Below are 20,344 nucleotides of genomic sequence, written 5' to 3'. Positions count from 1 at the left end.
TTGCGAACACTGGCTTATAAACTTGCTGATAAAAAATTCTTAATCCAAAATTTCTGCTTTGGTTTACATATCACAAGAAGTCAAAGACAATTGGCACTAGCAAAAAAATTCGCTGTAGAAATGTGCCAAAATGTTACTCTAAAAATAGCATTGTAAAGCTCTACATTTCTTGATTCTGTCACATATGAAAATCACTGTCACAGTTTCGGGTTGTATTTTGCAACTGACTTGCGCTCATGACTACACACACAGGGAGCAATCGTCACAGTATATTCAACCGCTTAGCTAAAAACTAAACTTACTGTTATTGCTGGTGATTATGTTAATGATTATTAATCTTTACAGTTCAGAGATGTTAACTGCATCGTACCACACGCTCAATAGCAACATGTTTTGCTGAGGCAATGTAGCACATCTTACCATTAAGAGAGCAAGTTCATCCTCTGGAACAGGCTCCAGGTCTGGGACACAGAAGGATTCTGGGAACTGAGCCCCCTTGGCCAGGGCTTCAGCAGCTTTGATGGTGGTGGAGAAGCACTCAAGCCAGGCCCACTCGGTGGGATTCCAGGCCGAGGGATCGGGGAGGCAGTTCTGGTGGTGGGGTGGCACCGGGGGGTTGCACAAGAGCTGGTCCAGGTGCAGACCCACGGCGAGCGAGGCCAAGCACTGCATGTACGGGCTGTGGACGAGCTGGTCTCCACAAACAACGTGGGGCTAAAGTGGGGGGGCAGTGGGAGAGAGAAATTGAACACGCAAAGTTAGAAATATATATCAATCAACTCAGAAAGAGGAGTCCTTCAAAGCTAGTACTGTAGAAAAATACTTTCTTCCATGCTTAATCAAAGTTTTTCTAATACTGTAAATACTCTCAAATTAGGAGACTACCAGCTCTGAGAATACTGAAAGATATTTGCAAACAGGCTGTGGCAAAGTCTCCCGGGTTCTCTGTGGGGAAAGACTGAAACCAGCCAAAATTCAAGCAGTGACCTCACGTCAGCCATGAATTTTACATGTTCGCATTAGGTGTTCTTACCTTTTCATAAGCATACTGCTCCTGAAGCATTATCGGCAAACGTTCCAAGAAAGCTCGCATGCAAGGAGCCATATTTAATCCCAGAACTCCTTGCTGTTTCAGTGCCGTCCTACACGTGGCAAGCACGTGGTTGGAAGATATCCACTCTGACGTACAGTTCACTACCAACACATCCTGTTCAATAGCAGCCACAAGACACACGAGAAGTTAAAAATTCATAAAGCGGGATTATTCAGCTCCACTGATTTATCATCAGTTATCTAAAGCAGAGTTCATTTCAGTGAATGCTGATGTAGGTGATGATAGCCGTGTGCAGTATCCTGAATAACCACTGGCTCAGAACGGTTCCACCCGCCCCTCCAAATTAAACACAGCATATACTATTAAAAGAACGCCACTCTTTTTAGGGTCAGATGATAGCTGAAAACCAAAACAATGTGTCTCAAAAATATAATGCAGTTAGACAGATATTTTTATCTGCATGTTTCTAAAATAAAGAAAAAGGGAAAGAAAAAGAGAAAATGGAAAACAAAAAGAAAAGGGAAAAGGGAAAATGGAAAAGGGAAAAGGGAAAAGGGAAAGGGAAAGGGAAAGGGAAAGGGAAAAGGAAAAAAAAAAGAAAAAGAAAAAGAAAAAGAAAGAAAGAGAAAAAGAAAACGAAAAAGAAAAAGAAAAAAAAGAAAAAGAGAAAAAGAGAAAAAGAGAAAGGAAAAGGAAAAGAGAAAGAAAAAGGAAAAGGAAAAGAGAAAGAAAAAGGAAAAGGAAAAGGAAAAGGAAAAGGAAAAGGAAAAGGAAAAGGAAAAGGAAAAGGAAAAGGAAAAGGAAAAGAAAAAGAAAAAGAAAAAGAAAAAGAAAAAGAAAAGAAAAAAAGAAAAAGAAAAGAAAAAAAGAAAAAGAAAAGAAAAAAAGAAAAAGGGAAGACAGACAAATGGCGTTTTCTTTTAGTCAAAAACTTTCAAGAACATGAATTTAGCACATAGTGTCACCTTTGATCTGTTTGAGCAAGCAGCCACTCCAACCTCAGGTATCCACACCGCAGTCTGAATTGCTCCAGACCCGATCACGACACTCTGTAACACGGAGCCATCCTACGCACAGAAGGGTTGGAGTCAGTGCGGATACACAGCTCACTTCTGTTTAAATGCATACGATTGTATTCTTAAGGATGATATTGTCTCAAGCCATTCAATAACTATTTAAAAACAGAAATGTTTATACTAAAAGTGAAAAAATATCCAGTGTTTTATCATACTAAGGAGATAAAGAAACTAAGGATTTGGAAGTGTTTGATAATCCACATTATCTGATTTCCTGGAAAAGCTTTTAAAGTATGAGGATATTGTTTCCAGCTACAAAGAGGGCGGCTGGTTCTGCAAAGCCTGACTCACACTACCAAGCCTACAGCATGAATCAATTGTAGAACCATAAAATAGAAAATCCTTCAATGTTGAGTACAATTTCAATTTAGATTTTATTATTGATAATTTTATACCATTATTTTATACCATACTTTCTCTAATGTTTCTAACATACTGGAAGGAAAAAAAAAGAAAGCTAGCTTGATGCCCTGGCCATTTTAGATATCCAGACTCAATGAAGAATCACATCACATCAAAGGTGATCTTACCCGTAAAGACCAAATATTCATGAGGCCACCGAGTCCACCAGACACTAAAGCCAGCCCATCAGGACTGAATGCAACAGTCCGAACCGGAGTGATGTGTCCTCTCAGCTGAAATACACACTTGACTTCCACTGCTTTTCTGTATCCGTCCTGAAAATCAGTTCAGAGTTATGGAACACTGTGAATTATTGAGAGAAAACGGAATAGCGTAACAGCTTCTGTATTCTGCAATAACTACTGATCATCTGCAGAGATGCAGGAATTTCCACAAGATAATAATAAAGGCTATGATCATACTTTATAAACATCTTCATCACGTTATCTTTTGTCCCTTTACAACACACCATCAGCGTTAAAGACCACATTACAATTTACGTAATGACTTATTTTTATCTAGAAACAATTCAAAACTCTTATTAAATTTTAGTATAAATTTATCATCTTTAAAAAAAAAATTAAACCAGAACAAAATATAATTTTTAGCCAAATAAAATTCATTTAAACCTGTGATGTTTCATTTCCTGTTCTGAAGATGCCCACACATACACAAATGCAAAATAAACTTTTTTTAGCAAATGTCTTTTCTCGAGAAATGGTGAGATTTGAGGAACTTGCTCACACTCTTCTCCTCCAATTTCAGAATGAGCGAGGAGAATTTCTGAAACGCCAGGTTTACTCCTTTTACCTTGGCACTTGTTTCTGGGTCCCACCATCCTTCTGAGCAAGCTGGGCTGGACTGCAAAGCGATCACGATGTCCTGCGGAACGGTCCAGACGCACACCAAGCCGTTGTGGCATCCGCTGAAGGAAGTCCGGAGAAATCAGCAAAACAAAGCAAAGGTATTAACTAACAAAATAGCAGTGGTCTGGTGTTAACTTATCAGTAGCCTTCACCACCGTCCTATAAAATGGTATCACTTAATCTAAGGTGGAAAGGCATGCTCCCACAGGATTAATGCTTTTTTTCCTATTCCACCCTACCCCACAGCTTTTTAATTTTTACTACCACCATACTCTCAGAAAAAAAATATTTGGATGAAACAGAACAATTTCAGGCAGGACCACCATAAATGGGTGTCATAGCATGGAGAGAACAGCCGGCAACACGACCAGAGCTGCTCTTTCCATTTGGATTCTGAAGCCTTACGGATCTCATTACAACTGGCTTACTGAATTAATGTTATTTTAAAAAAAAAGACCAAACTTTCCTTTGCTCTGGGCACTGGAGACTGGTAGAAAAGACCTGCAAAAGAGCTATAAACAATTAAAAAAACCACATACGTAGCCAGTAAAAGCTGCAGCTTGGGTCCTTTCCCTGGCAGAGCGCACCAGGCGATGCCGTTGACCAGAGCTGGGCTGGCCAGCGAGTGCAGCCGTCTCCAGCAGCCGCCCACGTAGCCCCAGAGTTTCACTGTTTCTTCCTTGGCACACGTCAGGAGAATCTTCCCAGTCGGATCCCACTTCATGCTAACAATCATATCCTATTGGATTGCAAAAAATTAAACGTCAGTATGAAGTAACGCAGTGCGAACTGAGAAAATTTAACTCTCAGAGCTAAGGTAATGTTTAATTATTAATAATAAAGAACATTTTATTCTCAAATCACTACAGAGATAGTGAGTTTCAATTATGAAATCATGATACTTTTCAGAACTATCAAATTATAATAAAATCCTGGGTTCCTATGAGAAACTAAAGGGAAAGCACAGAAAGAAAATGTTCCCTTTTCGCTGGACACCATTCTTGATTTTTTTTCCCCCTAAGATGTAGCCAATTTTTCCTTCTTTTTTCATATTATGAAATTGTAGTATGAATTACCTCAATGGTCCATGGTTCATAAACACACCAGGGCCAGATGTAGCTTGGGGCTGAGGCAGGAGAGCAGAACACCCCCAGGGGAAAGGGCCAGTAGAGCTTTATGTCCCAGCAGGCTCACTCCTGTCCCTGCCGTGCTGCAAACAGCACCACCAGTTCACAGAGCACTCGATGCTTTTACTACACCTACACTTGCAGCATTCTCCTCTCAGCCTAACGAATCATTCATGGACTATTAATAACTTATTAATACATAGTAGCCAAGCAAAGGATCTAAACCACTCTGGCTGAATGTTAGAGAAACATCTTGTGCTCTGCACAGGAACTTAAGCTTTACAAAAACTTGTGACATAACCAAAATTAAAATTTATCACAAGCACTTTTACAAAATAAAAGAACCACAGTCTTTTAAATCAAGGCATGCATAGCGGTGTCCTTAATACACCTCTGTCACTGTACATACACACACTTCACAATCTCTAATAGCAGAAAAGGCTATAAAATTTGCTTTTCCCTTTTTAAAATGTAGTAGACTGTTCCTTTAAAATATATTGTGTTTAATATGTGTATCAGAAATAGGTATGTCTTCTTAAAATAATCTGCACTTCATGAACATCTTTCAAATACAGAAAATAGCTTAAACAGATCTTTACCTACAAAAATTATGCATTAGCTTTCACAAGATGAACTCTACCTTATGTGCATCAACTAGAACAATTCCTCCTTTTTCAAGTGGTTCCTTTGTTCCTATGAGCAATTTTCCATCTGAATAGCCAACTGCAAAGGGTCTGTCTTCACTGAACCAGGCGAGGCAGGTGACAGACACTACGGAAACAGACAACACACACGTGTATTAAACTCAGCTGAGCCTCACTCCTGCCAAAGAGGTTTGTGTAGTGCAGCCGTTTAAAATATGTAGCGCATAACAACTTCCCCCACCAAAAAGGTGAGTTTTGGTCTGAAAATTTTCTTGAATTTGTATGGTAAAGTTAAACGGAGTGCCGCAGTTTGTTGAGAATATTTTGTAATAGTTTTTCCATTCTTCTTTTTATTAAAGTAATTTAATTTATGTTCCTGACATGGTGAAAAGAACTATGCTAGGGGAAAAAAAAAAGTAGCTGAATCCTATACATGTGTCTAAGCTAGGGATGCTTCAAAGAACAGCACTGAAAACAAGTGGAGCCCTTCCTAGCACGTAGGTATTGCCTCACTTGATTCTGCTACAGAATCTGCAGATTTACCAAGGCAGCAATGGGCAAAATCACACAGTGCTACCAAAGATGTGCTACTTCATGTCCCCTGGGACTGGAACTACCACGGAAAATTGGCAATAATTCAGTAATTCAAGTGACGCTGACTCCTGCTATCTGTAGACAAAGGAGATGCTGCACGGAATCGATATGGATTTTATACGATGGCAGGAACGCCAGGATTTGAGCTGGTAGCTACAACTGTTTGCTTCTGCTGCAGGAGAACCAGGGTGCAGGTGGAGATCCCACAGACTTTTCTCCTCCCATGAATGCAACTGAATGACGCTTGCGAGTAAATTACCAGAAGTCATATCCCATGAACAACCATTACAAATTTGAGATTATATACTTAATTTTTAAAAAGGGGGAGAAGGTTTGCGAAGGGGAAGGGAGCGTATTCATGATTTTAATTTCTGCTTAAATACTGCTACAGTCACCTACCATCCTTTCTGTAGCAGTGTTCCAGTTCTAGTCGGCGCATGGTTGAAATATCTACAACTTCGATGAGACCAAGAGATCCATCCATACGACCGATTAACAATAATTCCGGAGCATCTCCTGTCCACACTGCAGCTGGCCCTTCTTCTGGCCAAGCTAGAGCAGATACCCAGTGAGGCTGAAGGTCCAATAGTCCTTTTCCTCCTAGGAGACCAACAAAGCTTTTAAAACTACTTCATCTTCATAAAGAAAAGAAAAGAAAACAACAAAAATACTTTACATGGGAGAAGATCAAGAGATCCTATTTAGAGCGAGGACATACTACAACTTCATGGGAGTTACAAACCTACGAAGTAATGATCCACTAATCTATGCAGACACCAAAATGTAGCTCACAAATCTCAATTATCAGTCAAGTTACACAGTTTCGTTAAGGAAGGAAGCAGAATTCCTCAGTACTCAGTAAATGTCCACTTCTCCTGTGGCCTGTCTGTTAACATGGGCCGTGCAACTGGTGATTTTCATAGGAGCAAAACAACAGGATAATGATTCAGAAATGACAAAGTGACACTTAGAGGAGTTCTAAAGGTTTCATGCTGGATTATCGAATTGAAGCACAAATGAGAGTAAAGGTGTAAAAGAATCCACTTAAAGATGCCGCAAACTGAACCAGAGAATTGGAAAGGGTCAGGTTCAGTCCTGGGTCAGGTTCAGTCCTTACCACAAACAATCTCATGAGTTCAGCTAAGTCATCCTATAGTACTTCTTCCCTGGCTGTCTTTCCTCCTTATATGAGATCACAGTCTTTGGAACATTAGAAACTTTCCTGATGTTATTCACAGCCAGTTTATTTGCATTTCGTCTTGTGTCACCACTGTCCACTTGCTTACATAGCTGCTTTTTCCCTGGGCTTCTCATGGAGATTCTCTTCCTGACGTATTTATTTATAAGCCTCCCCCCTCCAAGACTCTTTTGTTCAAATAAATAACCAAGCTCCCTCCTTCCTCTCTCATGAGAAGGCATTCCATATAGCTGATCATTCCAGCAACCCTTTCCTCCATCTCTTTCAGTCCATTTTCACATTCTCCCTGTTGCATGCAGAAAGGGAATTCTTGCCAACTACAGGGTCGTATTTACAGACAAAAATTTCTAAGTGTGAACAAGCCTCACACCTAAACACTTCTGATTCAACAAGCTGATCAAGTTTTCTACTGAATTAATTGTAAATCACACATCCATTTGTGGTTAGTGCCTTCCTCTAGTTACACAGCTTTACAAGATATTCTGGAAGATGGTTGGCATTTAAACTGGAGAGCACACACACTTAAATTCTCAGGCAAACAAATACCCACGAACTTAGCGGCTTCCCTAGGAATACATTACATCATGAGGCGCCACAGGTCACTAAGAGCGCGTACCATTGACTTGCCAGATGTTCACCATCTTTTCCGTAGCTCCAGCCAGATACTTGCCACTGATGCTCCAACACACAAGAGACAAACTGAGGTCACTGGGTGATCCCAGACTTTCTTCAGAATCACCTTCTCTGCAAGAGAATGAAATAATGCAATTTAAAAAGGGCATTTCCTTTAAGCAGACAGGAAAACATAGAATTAATGAATTACCGGAGTTAAAACATGGAATCTTCCGGCCTCCGCTGCATATTTATGTAACAAATTTTTCTGCTCACAGTTCTATATTCTATTTAAAACCAGTTCAAATGACAGAATGAGATACTAGTTATTACCAGAGTAAGAAATCTGAAGTTAGGTTTCAATTCGAAAAATAAGTCTAATTATCTTTATCTATTTGTATCTCGAATGTAATATCTTTGGTGAGAGCAAAACTCTCTGGGGATTCATGAAATGAAACAGCTTTGACAAAGGACATGAAAGATGCATCTTGCTCTCAGTTCTGTCTTAGACTCCTTCTCCTGTACAATCTTGTTGCACTGTTCTAATATTCTATTTTAAAGTTTGCCTTGGGTAACTGTAAGGGGACCACTGATATGTTTTACTGCCCTTAAGGTCATACATGACAGGCACAGTTTTTACTGATTTTAGTAATAGTAAAATGAGGGCTATGACACGCCAGGATGCATATTTTGGCCCCAATACAGTGTTACCTCTATTTTTGAAGACACAGGAGGCAAACCTTTGGTGTGCTCTTGCTTAAGCAGGAGTAACAGGATATTAAGCGGGTAACAGGATATTTTAACTATTAATGTAACACATGTAACAATATTCACACTAAAAGTTAACATAACAGGTAGTGATACTGTATCAGCTTGATATTTAAGTTCTCCTTTCAGTTTTAAGCTATTTAATTTCCTTCCCATGCTGTAAGGACAGCAACAGCCCCAGAGGAAAAATGAGAGAATGTCTGTGCAGGAGACATTGCAAGGTTGGTTCTTTTCATGATCTTGCACAATTACAGCTCGAATTCAGTATCTGCTACCATAAAGAATCCACTTACAGCTTGTTGAGCACACACGTTTGTTGCAGTGAATACTGCTTCTTGGTGACGTTCCACACTCTGATGGTGCCATCATTGCCACTAGTTGCCAAAAGTCCCTTTTTATTGCACCAAACGCATGTCATGACCTACAAATACCAAAGGAATCATGGCAAACAGGCAATTTAAAGCTAAAGCTTAGGTACATTTGTTCTCTAATATTAAACAAACACTAACCAATGGGACAAAGCATTAGCTGCATTATTGAAACACACTTTACAATCAACCCAAAGATACTGTTTTACGGTATCACGCACTGTAATTCATCACGCTTTATAAGGACGCTACACTTCATTCAGACCTGTGCCCCACAATCGCACAATCGCACACAATACTGGACAAAGACGTTAATGACTATGACAGACAAATCAATGCCAATTAAGATCTAGTCTAAGGAAAGATGCTGGGTGATTCTGCTGGCTTCATGGACTGTGAGAACACTCCTATGCCCCCTTTAATTCAAGCTTCCAAGCAGCTGAGTGTTTTTCTGCATCAGAGGGACCCTCAGCAATAAATCACCACAAAATTACTTCTTGTGGGAGATCATTTCAGTTAATATATTTGTAAAATACTAGTATTTTTCTGTATTCTACAAAAGAGAGTACTGAAATCCATGCAACTGCGGGGAAAATCACGCTTACCTTGTTCTGATGAGCCTCCAATTTGATGAAGGAACATTTTCGTAAGTCTCCCCCCATATCAGCGAGGGTCTGAGGAACAGTTTGATTATCTCGATCGTGCGCTGCCAGAGTTCGCACCAGCTGCTGAGCAGCCCACTGCCTGTGCTGGGAAGATAACCTTGAGGAGAGGCAGCAAGCTGCCAGGGCGTTAGCCAGTTCCAGAGGGCCTACAGCAGAAGGATCATAGGAAGGATGGGCATACAAATGGGCAATTAAACCTGCTTAAACAAAACAATGAGATGATGCCTAGATGAGTGTCAAACAGAATTACACAGATGAACACAGCATTAGCCATATTTTCCAGAAAGAAAGGAAAGAGATTACTAGAGATCATGTTAACTATCAGAAAAAACACTCCTGATACTAAGAGAAAAATAGCCCCCTTTAAAATGTCACCAAAAGCCCTTAAGAATAGAATTACAAATAGCCCTATTGCCACCATATGGAAAACGGTTGTTCACAGAGCAAGTGCTCTTTCAATAGGAAAATAAGCTGCTGTCACTGCAGCTGCTTTTTGGCTCCCCAGCCTCTCCCAGCAGAGGCGGCACAACTTTCTCCCTCAGGGACAGACCAGCCACCAACTGTTATTCCCCTAATCGCACCGGTGGCACAACCGAGGCTGAATGTCTCAGCCATATGGCTTTGAATCCACACAGTTCAGGGGTTTTTTTTGAAGTGGTGGCATCTATGCAATAAGATAATTTTTCTAAGTAAAACTGTTGTACTAAACAATAAGATTACTTTGATTAAACAAGTTTTGTACATTGGTTTAGAGCCAGAGCTACATTAATGGTTGGACTTGATCTCATGGGTCTCTTCCAACCACAACTATTCTATGATTCTGTGATTTTTGAAAGTATATCTATTTCTATATTATTTTAGGAAGTCTCTCCTTAAATATAAATGAGGAATACAAGATTTAATAATCAACATTTAAAAACAAAGCTATATCATACCTTTCTTTTCGATTTCTGCTTTATCATAATTTGGCCTCAGTTTGGCCCCTTTGTCTGCCAAAAGCGCTACAAGTGCTTGAGTAACCACAAAATTCGGAGATGTAACAAGTTTGTTTTCTTCTGCAATTCCTCTTAAAAAACTTGGCAAAAATTTCCGCTGAATTGGATCATCAACTGTTGTCAAGTTTACACCAGTTGCTGCAGAAATCAAATTCTAAAAATAAACAATTAAAGACAATAAATAACCAGAACAAACAGAAAAATCAAACTTTGGGAAACATTTTTAGCTGAACAAATCATGCAGAGTTTTAAATACTTCAATTTATTTTCAGAAATTCTCAGCTCCCAACTGCTTTTATTTTAACAGGCAGGGATCATGTGCAATATGGAATCTAAGTCTCCTGCCCTTAATGCAGCCAAAAAAGGAATTACCACCAAGAACAAAGGAGCTTAGAGAAGAACTTTTTATAAAGTTGTGCACCTGTTGGTAACATAAGAAGCAGTAACACAAGAAAATCCAGTATCTCATCCAACACTTGTATTTTTTCCAATTTCAAACTCAGAAGAACAAAACAATTGCTCTGACGGCTTAGAAGTTTTGTGATGCGTGGGAAGTCCTGCTGCATGTTCACAGCCGCAGATCATACGTTTCTAAATACAAGCAACCTGTGCTCCACATAGAGTTGACTCAATTAAAAAAGCCAAACACTTCAACAGAAAAAGCCTGTTGATACAAAAAGCACATCCATTCGTCTCCACTTGAAAAGAGCACTCAGACCCATAAACAAGAACTCTAAAGAGATCCTCAAACTGAGGGCGGCCTCATCACACTCCAGAAGATAAAAGCACAGATATGTACAAACCAGATTGCTCCATCTCATGTATAAGTAGTTTAATATAAATATGTACATTGAAATAACAGTCCTACCTGTGTACATAACTGCACCAGCAGTTTGGCAGCACTAGGAGTGTTGGACGCCAAACAGCCCACGGCCGTACTCAGGTAGGCCAGACAAGAGATGGGTTTGCTGGTTTTGCTGTGGATTCCTCGGGACCGCTCTGCGGGACTGGAGGCCGTGGCTGGACTGGTGGAGAGCCCGGCTCTCCCCGCCGCCGCCAGGCACATCAAACGCACCAAAGTTCTGATGTCCGTTAGTCCCAAGGATTCAAGGCCAGCCGCCAGGCTGCAGCTGGAACCGCTGTCAAAAGTGAATATAAATGCTCTTGGTTTCGTTAGTACATTTTAAAAGAAAGTTATGTTTGGTTAAAGCTATTCCCAAGCCATTAGTGAACATGGCCTGCTGGACCAGCTGGACATTGTTACATGCAGGGGGAAGGAGAAAGAGAAATGAAGCTGCAGCTCTTCCACTCCTTTTCTTTTAAGCTGAACACAAAAACACATCACAGACTTGCCCTTGCAAAAATCCACGAGTTTCCTTGGAATCACTCAAATTTTATGGATAACTGGTGTTCAGAGTTCTGCTATGGCAATACGCACAGGTACATGTCAGATCTCTGCGATGGCTGCACACCTATCTTGTACAGAGCCAGTTTTTAAATCCTCACACCCCACCATCTGCTGCACTTCAACTGTGTTCCTCTAAAGTTTACCTCTAAGTCCTGACACTTGCCATGAACAAAGCCTCACTGACAAAGCCAGCATCTTTGTGTTCCAAATGGCTGATACTACTGGAGTTCATTTGCCACATAAGATGCAGAGTTTCTTTCATAAAGTTTGAAGATAGGGTTAAAAATAATAGAATCATCTGAACTTTTTCTCTTAATAGCATGACGCAAGTACATAAAATGAAAATCACTTTCCCAAACAGCTTAAAACCACATCTCTATCAAACACAGCTTGGTAACTGGTCCCAAACGGAAAGGTGGAAGTGTTGCCAAGGATGCCACAAACCTGACGGACAGGAGCGAGAGCGCTCTCATCACCATAGTTCTTGCCAGGAGGACCTGGGCGGCAGCTGTCACTCTTCTGAGAGCCATAACGCGGTCGTGGGGATTCACCAGGGCAGCTGCTTGTTCTCCTAAGGTTATTCTGCCGGAAGAGCTTTTTTCTATAGAGCCGTGACAGCCTTGGAAATAATGATGATGATTTGTGTTAGTGTTTAAAGAAAAACCAAACAGTATCATACAGAAAAAAGTGCAGAAGCAAATTGGGCCCAAGTTTGCAAATTACTCATTAATTTTTCAACTTTTCAGACATACAGAACTCCAGTGATAATGACCGAGAGGGAAACACACTCCTGAAATACACTCCATAATTTAGTTATTCCTTGTTTTCAAAGACAGATGAGCACAACTTGACAGTACTCAAGTTAATGTCGATTCCTCTCTTTTCCTTTAGAGGGGGCTACAAACACACATGTTGATCCTGCATTTCAATAGGCTGCTCAGTAAGCCCAACTTAAATCCATGAATCCATCTGTAGGACTACAGTCACAATTTCATGAGTAAATCAAAGCTTTGAACCTTCTGCCAATAAAAATACCTCATATTCCTCTCTCTGATTCCCCCAGAATAAAAGGGCAATTTAGAACTCTTGTCTGCACTTGCCCATGGCGAGAGGCAGGAAAGACTCAAACTATTCCTGCACTGCCCCTATAAAATCACACCGAAGGAGGGGTGTTTCTGCTTTGGATAAAACTCATTTCAAATGTACCTATTTGCATCAGTGTCTCTTCCATACTGTTGGTGGCTGTCACCATAGCAACCGAAGCACCCAGAGGGTCGCTGTCAGGGAACTGGACAGGCTCAGGTACAATACGTCGATCGTTCAACCCAAGAGGCCCAGCCAGTAATTCAAATTCCTCTTCTCCTGTCAGCTTTTCGTCTTCGTCTACATCTAACATATCCCAGTCTTCTAGAATTGGAGAAACGTAATCAGACTTGGTTACAAAAGCTAAAATATTACATCATTTCAATTAATTAAACCAGAAAACAATACAAGGTAAAAAATGTGGATTGCAATCTGTAACATACTAGTCTTAATAACTCATCTTCTGATGTTGACATGGACACCACATTGTGAATCAGAAAATCAAAAACCCGCTCTTGCCCCCCTCCATTTAATTTGGTCCTTATTTCTACTGCAGAGAAGTTTCATAGAAGATTCTCTGAAGCATCAAACCAGGTTTTTTTTCCAAAACGCAAAAATGAGAGGTTGTGACATCTCAAAACCTGGAATACAGTGTAAAGTGTAGACATGCAGTTGTGCTTTAAATCGTGATAACAGGTGCATGTTCCAAAGGAGTCAACAGTGAAGACAGACACCAGAAATTTCTGGTCTTCGTACTTCTCCAGAAAGTATGTATGTAGTTCTTAGGTCGCAACTGTACACCCAGGATTTTGTTTCTCATTCCCAGGAAATGAAAAAAAGCACTATAATTGCAACTGAGTTCTGCATTGCATTCACTTCCCAACTTGTATTTTTACCTCTATTGGGATTTGGACTTGCTGTTAAGTTGTGGAGCACCCATTTACTCTTACACAGACAAATGTGCTAGATCATACAGCTGGGATCATGCAAGCTACAGAAAGGCCCAGAATCAAACAATCATCTGGGAAAGGTTTCCTGCAGTCACCAGAGAAACAACCTGTTTAAAGAGAAAGCCGCCCTCGGGACACGCTCTGCTCGTACTAAGGTAGAAAAAGGGAGACCAAGCCTAATGGCAGACTTCTGAGACTCTAACTTTCGCTACTTAACCCCTACAAAGTTAGCTGAAGAAATGTATTCCAACATAAGGCTTTGTATGTGCAGGTCTGGATATAACACACACCCACAAGACCTTATCATCCAAAGTTAAGTATTTGCCATTTCAGCTACTTAGATGAAAGATGCCAGAAAAAAAGTCACTGATTTTTTCCCATTTGAACTAAAAAAGGAAAAATAACCCAACCAAACTACAGCTAGAGTGAAGAAGCTTTTAAATACACCTTCCCGTTCAGTGTCGCAAGAGGTTCATTTGCATGAAGCACCTTCATGTAAAAATAAAACACCGTGCAAGTGCAAAGTATTAAAGATCTTCAGCAACTTAAAAACGTACCTTCATAGACACTGTCTTGTTTACCTATTAAATCAGGAGCCTGGCCTTTGTACCTGTATGAAAAAATAACAAAGAAAATATCTAATACTCTACATATACGCATAAGAATGTTAAACTTGGTCTACTGTTAAGTTACTTTACTGTTAGATCGGTGTAGATATGATTTCTGGAAATGGCGAGTAACAGAGAAAGAAATAAAAGGGCGTCTGCAAGTGTCTTTGGAGAGAGAAAGCGTCTTGCAGTACTAATGTGAGAAAGGCCCATAAAAATACTGCAATTGTCAGATGAGATTGAAAAAGGAAGTTTCTGAAAGTCAACAAAAGTAGGCAACGTCCCAAGAAATAATTCCTTGTTTTTCACTTAAAAATAGAAATATCGAGACAACTTTTTTTTCTAAATATGCATTTGTTGAATATAGAGAATGATTTTAAGTCTCAATTAAAATAAATAAAGACGAATTCTGCTAGGAGTTTCCATTTCTTCACTCAAATTCTTAAAATGCTAATGCCAGTAAACATTTTAAAGTAGTTTCCTTTCTTCACACAGGGCATCCCACCCTCGTGTACTTCTGTACCTTTCAGAGGTTGACGCTTTAGTTTTGCTCTTCAGGGCTAAGTACTTCTCCCTGCAGACGCCGCACAGTAAATAATAGGGATTTCCGCTGCCGCATTCCCCGCCGAACCACCCGTCGACGTAGGAGCCGTTGCTGCGATAGCCCTGCCGGTTGGCGCTGCGCCCGCAGCCCGGGTGGTTCCTCTTCATGTGCTGGTTGAAGCTGACGACGCTGGACTCGCACAGCTCACAAACCACCACCTCCTCCCGGTCTTCAGAGTCGCACACGTGCTGCACGGCCAGATTTGCACATGTTATTTGTGCACGATAACTATCTTCATCTTAGTTATAAAGGAGGCCAATATTCTTAGGTGGATGTTCCTCCCTGTGTCTGTTACACGCGCGCAAGGATATTTAAATGGGTAACTTGCACAAAAGCAAAGCAGAAATAGACAATTTATGACATAATGAAGAACAGACCACCTCAGAACAGGGAAAACATTCCCAGGTAAAGCTTCAGAGGATGAGATTCTCTTATTTCATTTCAGATTTGATGCAAAATTCTAGACAGTCTAACTTGTCACATATAACTCTGCTAGTTCGCATTCAATGTTGTAAGTTCTCTGAATCTCCTCAGAACTTGACTGGATCCAACAAAGAATCCTTTTTTTTCCAGACAATCAGACTTTACATTTACTGAGCAGCAACAATTATCATTTGTGTCAATTAATTTCAAGGCTTGGTCTGAATCTAAAGTTCATTCTTCCAGAACAACATCTCTGTCCTAAGTCAGTAATCCCATTGTGATGTTCCAGTGAAACAAGCTCTCTGAAAAATTCAATACACATCCTGAAACTTGCTTCCATATGAGTCAGGGGACATTGTAATTAGGAGCTGAAAGCTCAGTCTTGTGGGTTGCTTGTCTAATTTGACATGGATAATCCAAAGACTAAGAAGCTGCTGTTACTATGTTTCCTTTCCACCTCAAAACTATTTTAGTGGGCTGTACAACAGCTGAGTGAGGGCTGTCACCACAGTTTTCCCAGAGAATGAAGTACATGACATGATTAAATTAAAACTGATTCAAATTCAAATTACTTTGCTATAGATCAGATTATATTATTATTATTATTATCATTAAAGTAAAGTGTTCATTATCCCACACAGCTAAGCAATCTGAAACATCCACTTAATTTCTAAGTGATATCACCAAAACAACTACTCTGGTTTTGTTCTCATCTTTCAGCAAAGGGAGAAGAAAAACCGTGTACGTGTAGAAGTACAGAGCAAGAAACACAGGAAGGCACCGTTCTTAATCTAAAAGTGAAGCTACAGGATATAAGAAAATTTTAAGCATTGCTGGCATTTAGTAAGATATTTTCAAACAGGCTATAAGCATACGCATGTTACTTTAAATGTAAAAACATCACCATGCAAAAAGCAGTAAGTTGAAGCAGCCCCCGCTGCAGTCACACACACCCAGGTAGGCCAATCCAGTACCTCCGGGATCCACATTCCCAGAATATCATTATCACTGGCCAGGTCTTGCCCGAACATCGCTTCCATGGCTTCGTCATCCAGGTCGATCTCCAGCTCCTCATCCAAGTTGAAGTCATAAAGTGCCCCCGGGTCCTGCTGTGCAGATATCCCTTCCCTTCGGCTCTGATTCCTGTGGGCCTGCACGGAGCGGTATAATCCCGCTCAAGTGAGAAAAAAAAGGAAAGTAGTACTTTTATTTTGCATGTAATTAGGATGACTGCACTTTCAGCTCCTTTTGCTTTAACTCTTCTGCTAAACATAAGCTACTTATTACCACAGAGAACACTTCAGTTAAATACACACGGATACACATTTGAGGAAGAGTTTTGTGACTCTCATGCCAAGCACTAATCCCCATCCTCTTCCCGGAAAGTCTCTCCATGTCCTTACCAGCACGTGCCAGCAATGTTCGGGCAGCTAAATCAAATTTGTGCCTTCTGGTGACAGCTGATCGACTTCTACAAGGAGGTCCGCTTGCAGAAGCCGCATTATCCACGTGATCCATGTTATCAGGGCTACAAGAATTGGTAATTTACAGGTAAATCAAACCAAGTTGTGAAAGCCACATACAGTAAGTAAGGAAAAAGAATAAGATCGTATTTATTGGTATTTTTCTTTCACGGAAGAAAAAAAAAAGAATTTGGAATTCCACTGCAGCACATATTTACTGTCTTTTTGCCCGCAAGATTAACCTCAAACAAATGAGATGCAGCAATGTCAACACCTATTCAATGCTTCCATAGCGCCTAAGCACTGCAGAAATGTTGGGAGAGCACTCATTTTATGCTGCCTATGTTAACTACAGCTTGAACTAGGTTTCTTCTCCTTTTTCAAATGAACCTTTCTGTTGTTGCTACCTCAGTCATTTCCTCTTTCGCAAAACAGGAATTCGAATTACTCAACCACTACTTTTAGGATTAAAAACAAACCAAAAGAAAAACAGTCCCTCTCCTCCTCGCTTAATTGATAGTTTAGATCTAAGGTTGTGAAGGTGACTGAGAAAGGAAACTTCAGTTCAAACCAAGAATTCATTTATAAAGAAAAATGTAGAAAAATGCGGTAACCAAATTCAAAAGTGTCATTACAAAGAAATGTTCTGTCAGCAACAAAGAACTGGAGAGATTTCCAGTTTCAGTAGCAGATTACAAGCAACTAGAAGAAAATTACATGTTACCTTTCGCTAAAGCCTTCCTCCATTTCAGTGGCATCGGCAGAAGGGATGTCACCCGGTGACTGCAAATAACAATAATCACTGGACTTTCCACCGCTTCCAGAGACTATTGTCCCATGCCGTGAATCTGCTGTCCCTTCTGACTGGGGCTCTTCATCGTCCTCGTTTCCAGGGTGCTCGATCATCCACATGGCCAGCACCGTGATGTTCTGCGCATCTGCTTCTCCTCTGGCACCTGAAAGCAGAAAATCACCCTTCACAACTGTATTACATCACTAATGAGGGGAAAAAAAGTATTTTTTTCCATTAATGGTTATAGAACGTACAGATTAAGTATTCCAGTGGAAAAGAAGTGTTTCATATTTATCTGATTTTTCAGTTTAGACTGATATTATCGCTTACCTGTAGCTTCCATGGCCTTTGCAATTTGTCTGAGGGAGAACCCCATTTCTAACAAGGGAACAGCAATGGCAGGAGGAGGGGGGGATGTTGAAAGTCGGCTGCTTGGATCGGACAAAGCTTGAAAGACAGAAAACGTTCAATGTAAAGTGCAGAAATCCTTCTTTCGTGTTACTTTACTAGACCTTACTTCGATATTTTAGATTCAAATGAGGGAGTAATTGCCCTTAACAATTTTCCAATACTTTCCACAAAGCGAGACACTTTCTGAATTAAACCAGACAGTGTTCATTTTTATTGATAAGATATAGACAATGTAAGCTTCTGTTTAATCAAGTAGTGATGATATTCAATGAGCTATTTCTTTTAAGGTATTTCTAAGAAGTTGATTTCTATTTAAAACTGCATCGATTTAGCCATTTGATTTATATTTAGGTAAACTCGCTAAAGTTATCCTTGTCCAAATCATCAAAATTCCCAAATGTTTTGAGATTCCACCAATGCACGTTCCTCTTAAGGTACAGAAAGAGGCCTCAACTAAGCTGGGGCCATATCTGGAATGTCTGTTTGCAGACGACAGCTGTATTTCTGTGCAAAGAGTCTTTCAAGGGACTCTGAAAAGGTCGGTTACTGACCAAAACAGCACAGTTTCCTTATCATGCCATAAAAGTGAGGTCTGATCAATGAAGGCACCGACAATGTTCTAACAAACCCTGTTGTACAGACAGTATTGTGACCAGCATCAAGTCATCTTAGGAAAAAAAAAAGGATTAAACTAGGCAGACATGTTGCTATGCAACCAGTGAAACAGCTAAAAGACCCAACTAACAGCGTGGACATAAGGCAAGAATAAGAAGTTGTATCAGTCAGGAATTTTAAAGCATGGACTTTGTTTCTCAGCACTGAGAATGAAATCTGGAGAATACACTCTAACCCAGTCTCTTCTACTCGTTTCATACAAAACATACGGACTTCTATTTTTCTTTTTAGCATTATCTCCTTTGCATCACAACACTAATTTGTGCTCGTTAGAAGCTCAAGACTCTCACGCAACAGTTTGCTCGGCTCCTAGCTGCGTATGCTGGAATGGAGCAAGTGTCTGTTTTGAGCAGTATGGTGCAGGCAGGGATAAAACTTCCTCGAACAGAAGCCTCCCATTACCTCCACATGAGGAGCCCAGGAAGGCTGGACAGCCCTTTCCATCTCATTAAACAAGATTAACTGGAATGAGCTACACTGGTGTATGTATCATAAAATACACCAATTCTTGTTTTCTGCACAGTATATGGTCTAACAAAAGCCAGAAACTGAGTGCACTAAATAGTGACACACACCTAAGGAAACAAACCCAAATCGGATTAACATTTTTAAGTAATTACCAATTACACTGCATTCTCGTTATGTACATGTAGTTTGTAATCCATTCCACAGCTTTTAAAAGCTAATTTCATTTGCTTGAGGAAGTCTATAGCCAGACAATCTACAGTGTTTTTTCTTAGGACAGCCATTAAAAGGTTTCCAACAACGCTTTGCATGTTAGTTTGCATTAAAAAGAAATCCTGTTGGTTTTCAACATCTTAAAAACACTACACTAAACTTCTACAAATTTCCTAACTTGTCCACGTTGCTATTTACGTGGCCTACACGTTTACCTGTACGATTGGCCGGCCGAGCCGACTGGGAATCAGGAGAAGTCAAACTTTGTCTCCTTCCAACTTCATCTGAAGGAGATGTTGGTAACGAAGATATGGGAGGAGTCTGAGCACGTCTTGCTGGAAGTACAGTTGTAGTTGGATAGCTGGAGAACATTTGCCTTTAAAAAAGAACAAAATACATTTATATTAAAAAGAGCTACGCTGAAAACGGCCTGACACAAGGAAAACACCTAATTAGAGTGTACACACTGAGTTTTGTAAGGGTACAACGCAACACAGACACTGGGGTGGGCAGGAAAACCCTGCTGGAACAGCTCATTCCTACCACCTCTGCTTGGGAACTTCAGTTCTAAGCACGCACCTAAAAAACCCTCCTAGACCAAAAGCTGTCCTAGGAGATGAAAGAGAAGGAAACACTAACCATTTCCCTGCTTTGTTCAGAACTCAGCCCGACTAATAAATCAGAGGAGTATTTTACTTTCACTGTCCCGGTAGCAGGACATCGTTCTGGCTTTTGTCAAATTATATCTGCAAAAGCTCTAAGAACGGAGGTCAGATACATCAACAGAATTAATAAACTTAGAACAGGACTCTATCGAACGTAAAACAGGTTTTCTTCTATGTCAGAAATAGCCTCTGCAGTTTAACCAGCTGTATCTTC

General features: G+C 40.3%; 1 protein-coding gene across 12 annotated transcripts in view; it reads right to left on the bottom strand.

The window, feature by feature from the left end:
• The window catches only part of HERC1 (HECT and RLD domain containing E3 ubiquitin protein ligase family member 1), a 110,664-nt gene that overhangs the window by 12,727 nt on the left and 77,593 nt on the right, over positions 1 to 20,344 (bottom strand). For 7 of the 12 annotated variants that reach the window (XM_065077001.1, XM_065077000.1, XM_065077007.1 and 4 more), the window contains exons 40-61: positions 19,681 to 19,841; positions 18,032 to 18,148; positions 17,633 to 17,864; positions 16,849 to 16,973; positions 16,399 to 16,619; positions 14,942 to 15,210; positions 14,368 to 14,420; positions 12,984 to 13,184; positions 12,222 to 12,396; positions 11,238 to 11,508; positions 10,310 to 10,523; positions 9,315 to 9,574; positions 8,635 to 8,762; positions 7,578 to 7,705; positions 6,163 to 6,363; positions 5,166 to 5,296; positions 3,938 to 4,137; positions 3,343 to 3,457; positions 2,661 to 2,807; positions 2,020 to 2,121; positions 1,034 to 1,207; positions 421 to 714 (exon numbers count right to left, since the gene is read on the bottom strand). In XM_065077001.1, the coding sequence (XP_064933073.1) occupies positions 421 to 714; positions 1,034 to 1,207; positions 2,020 to 2,121; positions 2,661 to 2,807; positions 3,343 to 3,457; positions 3,938 to 4,137; positions 5,166 to 5,296; positions 6,163 to 6,363; positions 7,578 to 7,705; positions 8,635 to 8,762; positions 9,315 to 9,574; positions 10,310 to 10,523; positions 11,238 to 11,508; positions 12,222 to 12,396; positions 12,984 to 13,184; positions 14,368 to 14,420; positions 14,942 to 15,210; positions 16,399 to 16,619; positions 16,849 to 16,973; positions 17,633 to 17,864; positions 18,032 to 18,148; positions 19,681 to 19,841 (3,919 nt within the window). The remainder of the gene's footprint in view (positions 1 to 420; positions 715 to 1,033; positions 1,208 to 2,019; positions 2,122 to 2,660; positions 2,808 to 3,342; positions 3,458 to 3,937; positions 4,138 to 5,165; positions 5,297 to 6,162; positions 6,364 to 7,577; positions 7,706 to 8,634; positions 8,763 to 9,314; positions 9,575 to 10,309; positions 10,524 to 11,237; positions 11,509 to 12,221; positions 12,397 to 12,983; positions 13,185 to 14,367; positions 14,421 to 14,941; positions 15,211 to 16,398; positions 16,620 to 16,848; positions 16,974 to 17,632; positions 17,865 to 18,031; positions 18,149 to 19,680; positions 19,842 to 20,344) is intronic. The other 5 variants (XM_065077003.1, XM_065077010.1, XM_065077005.1 and 2 more) reach the window with 5 other exon arrangements.

This window comes from Columba livia, chromosome 11, assembly GCF_036013475.1.
Source record: "Columba livia isolate bColLiv1 breed racing homer chromosome 11, bColLiv1.pat.W.v2, whole genome shotgun sequence".
NCBI lineage: Eukaryota > Metazoa > Chordata > Aves > Columbiformes > Columbidae > Columba > Columba livia.
This window is presented reverse-complemented; position numbering and strand designations above follow the sequence as displayed.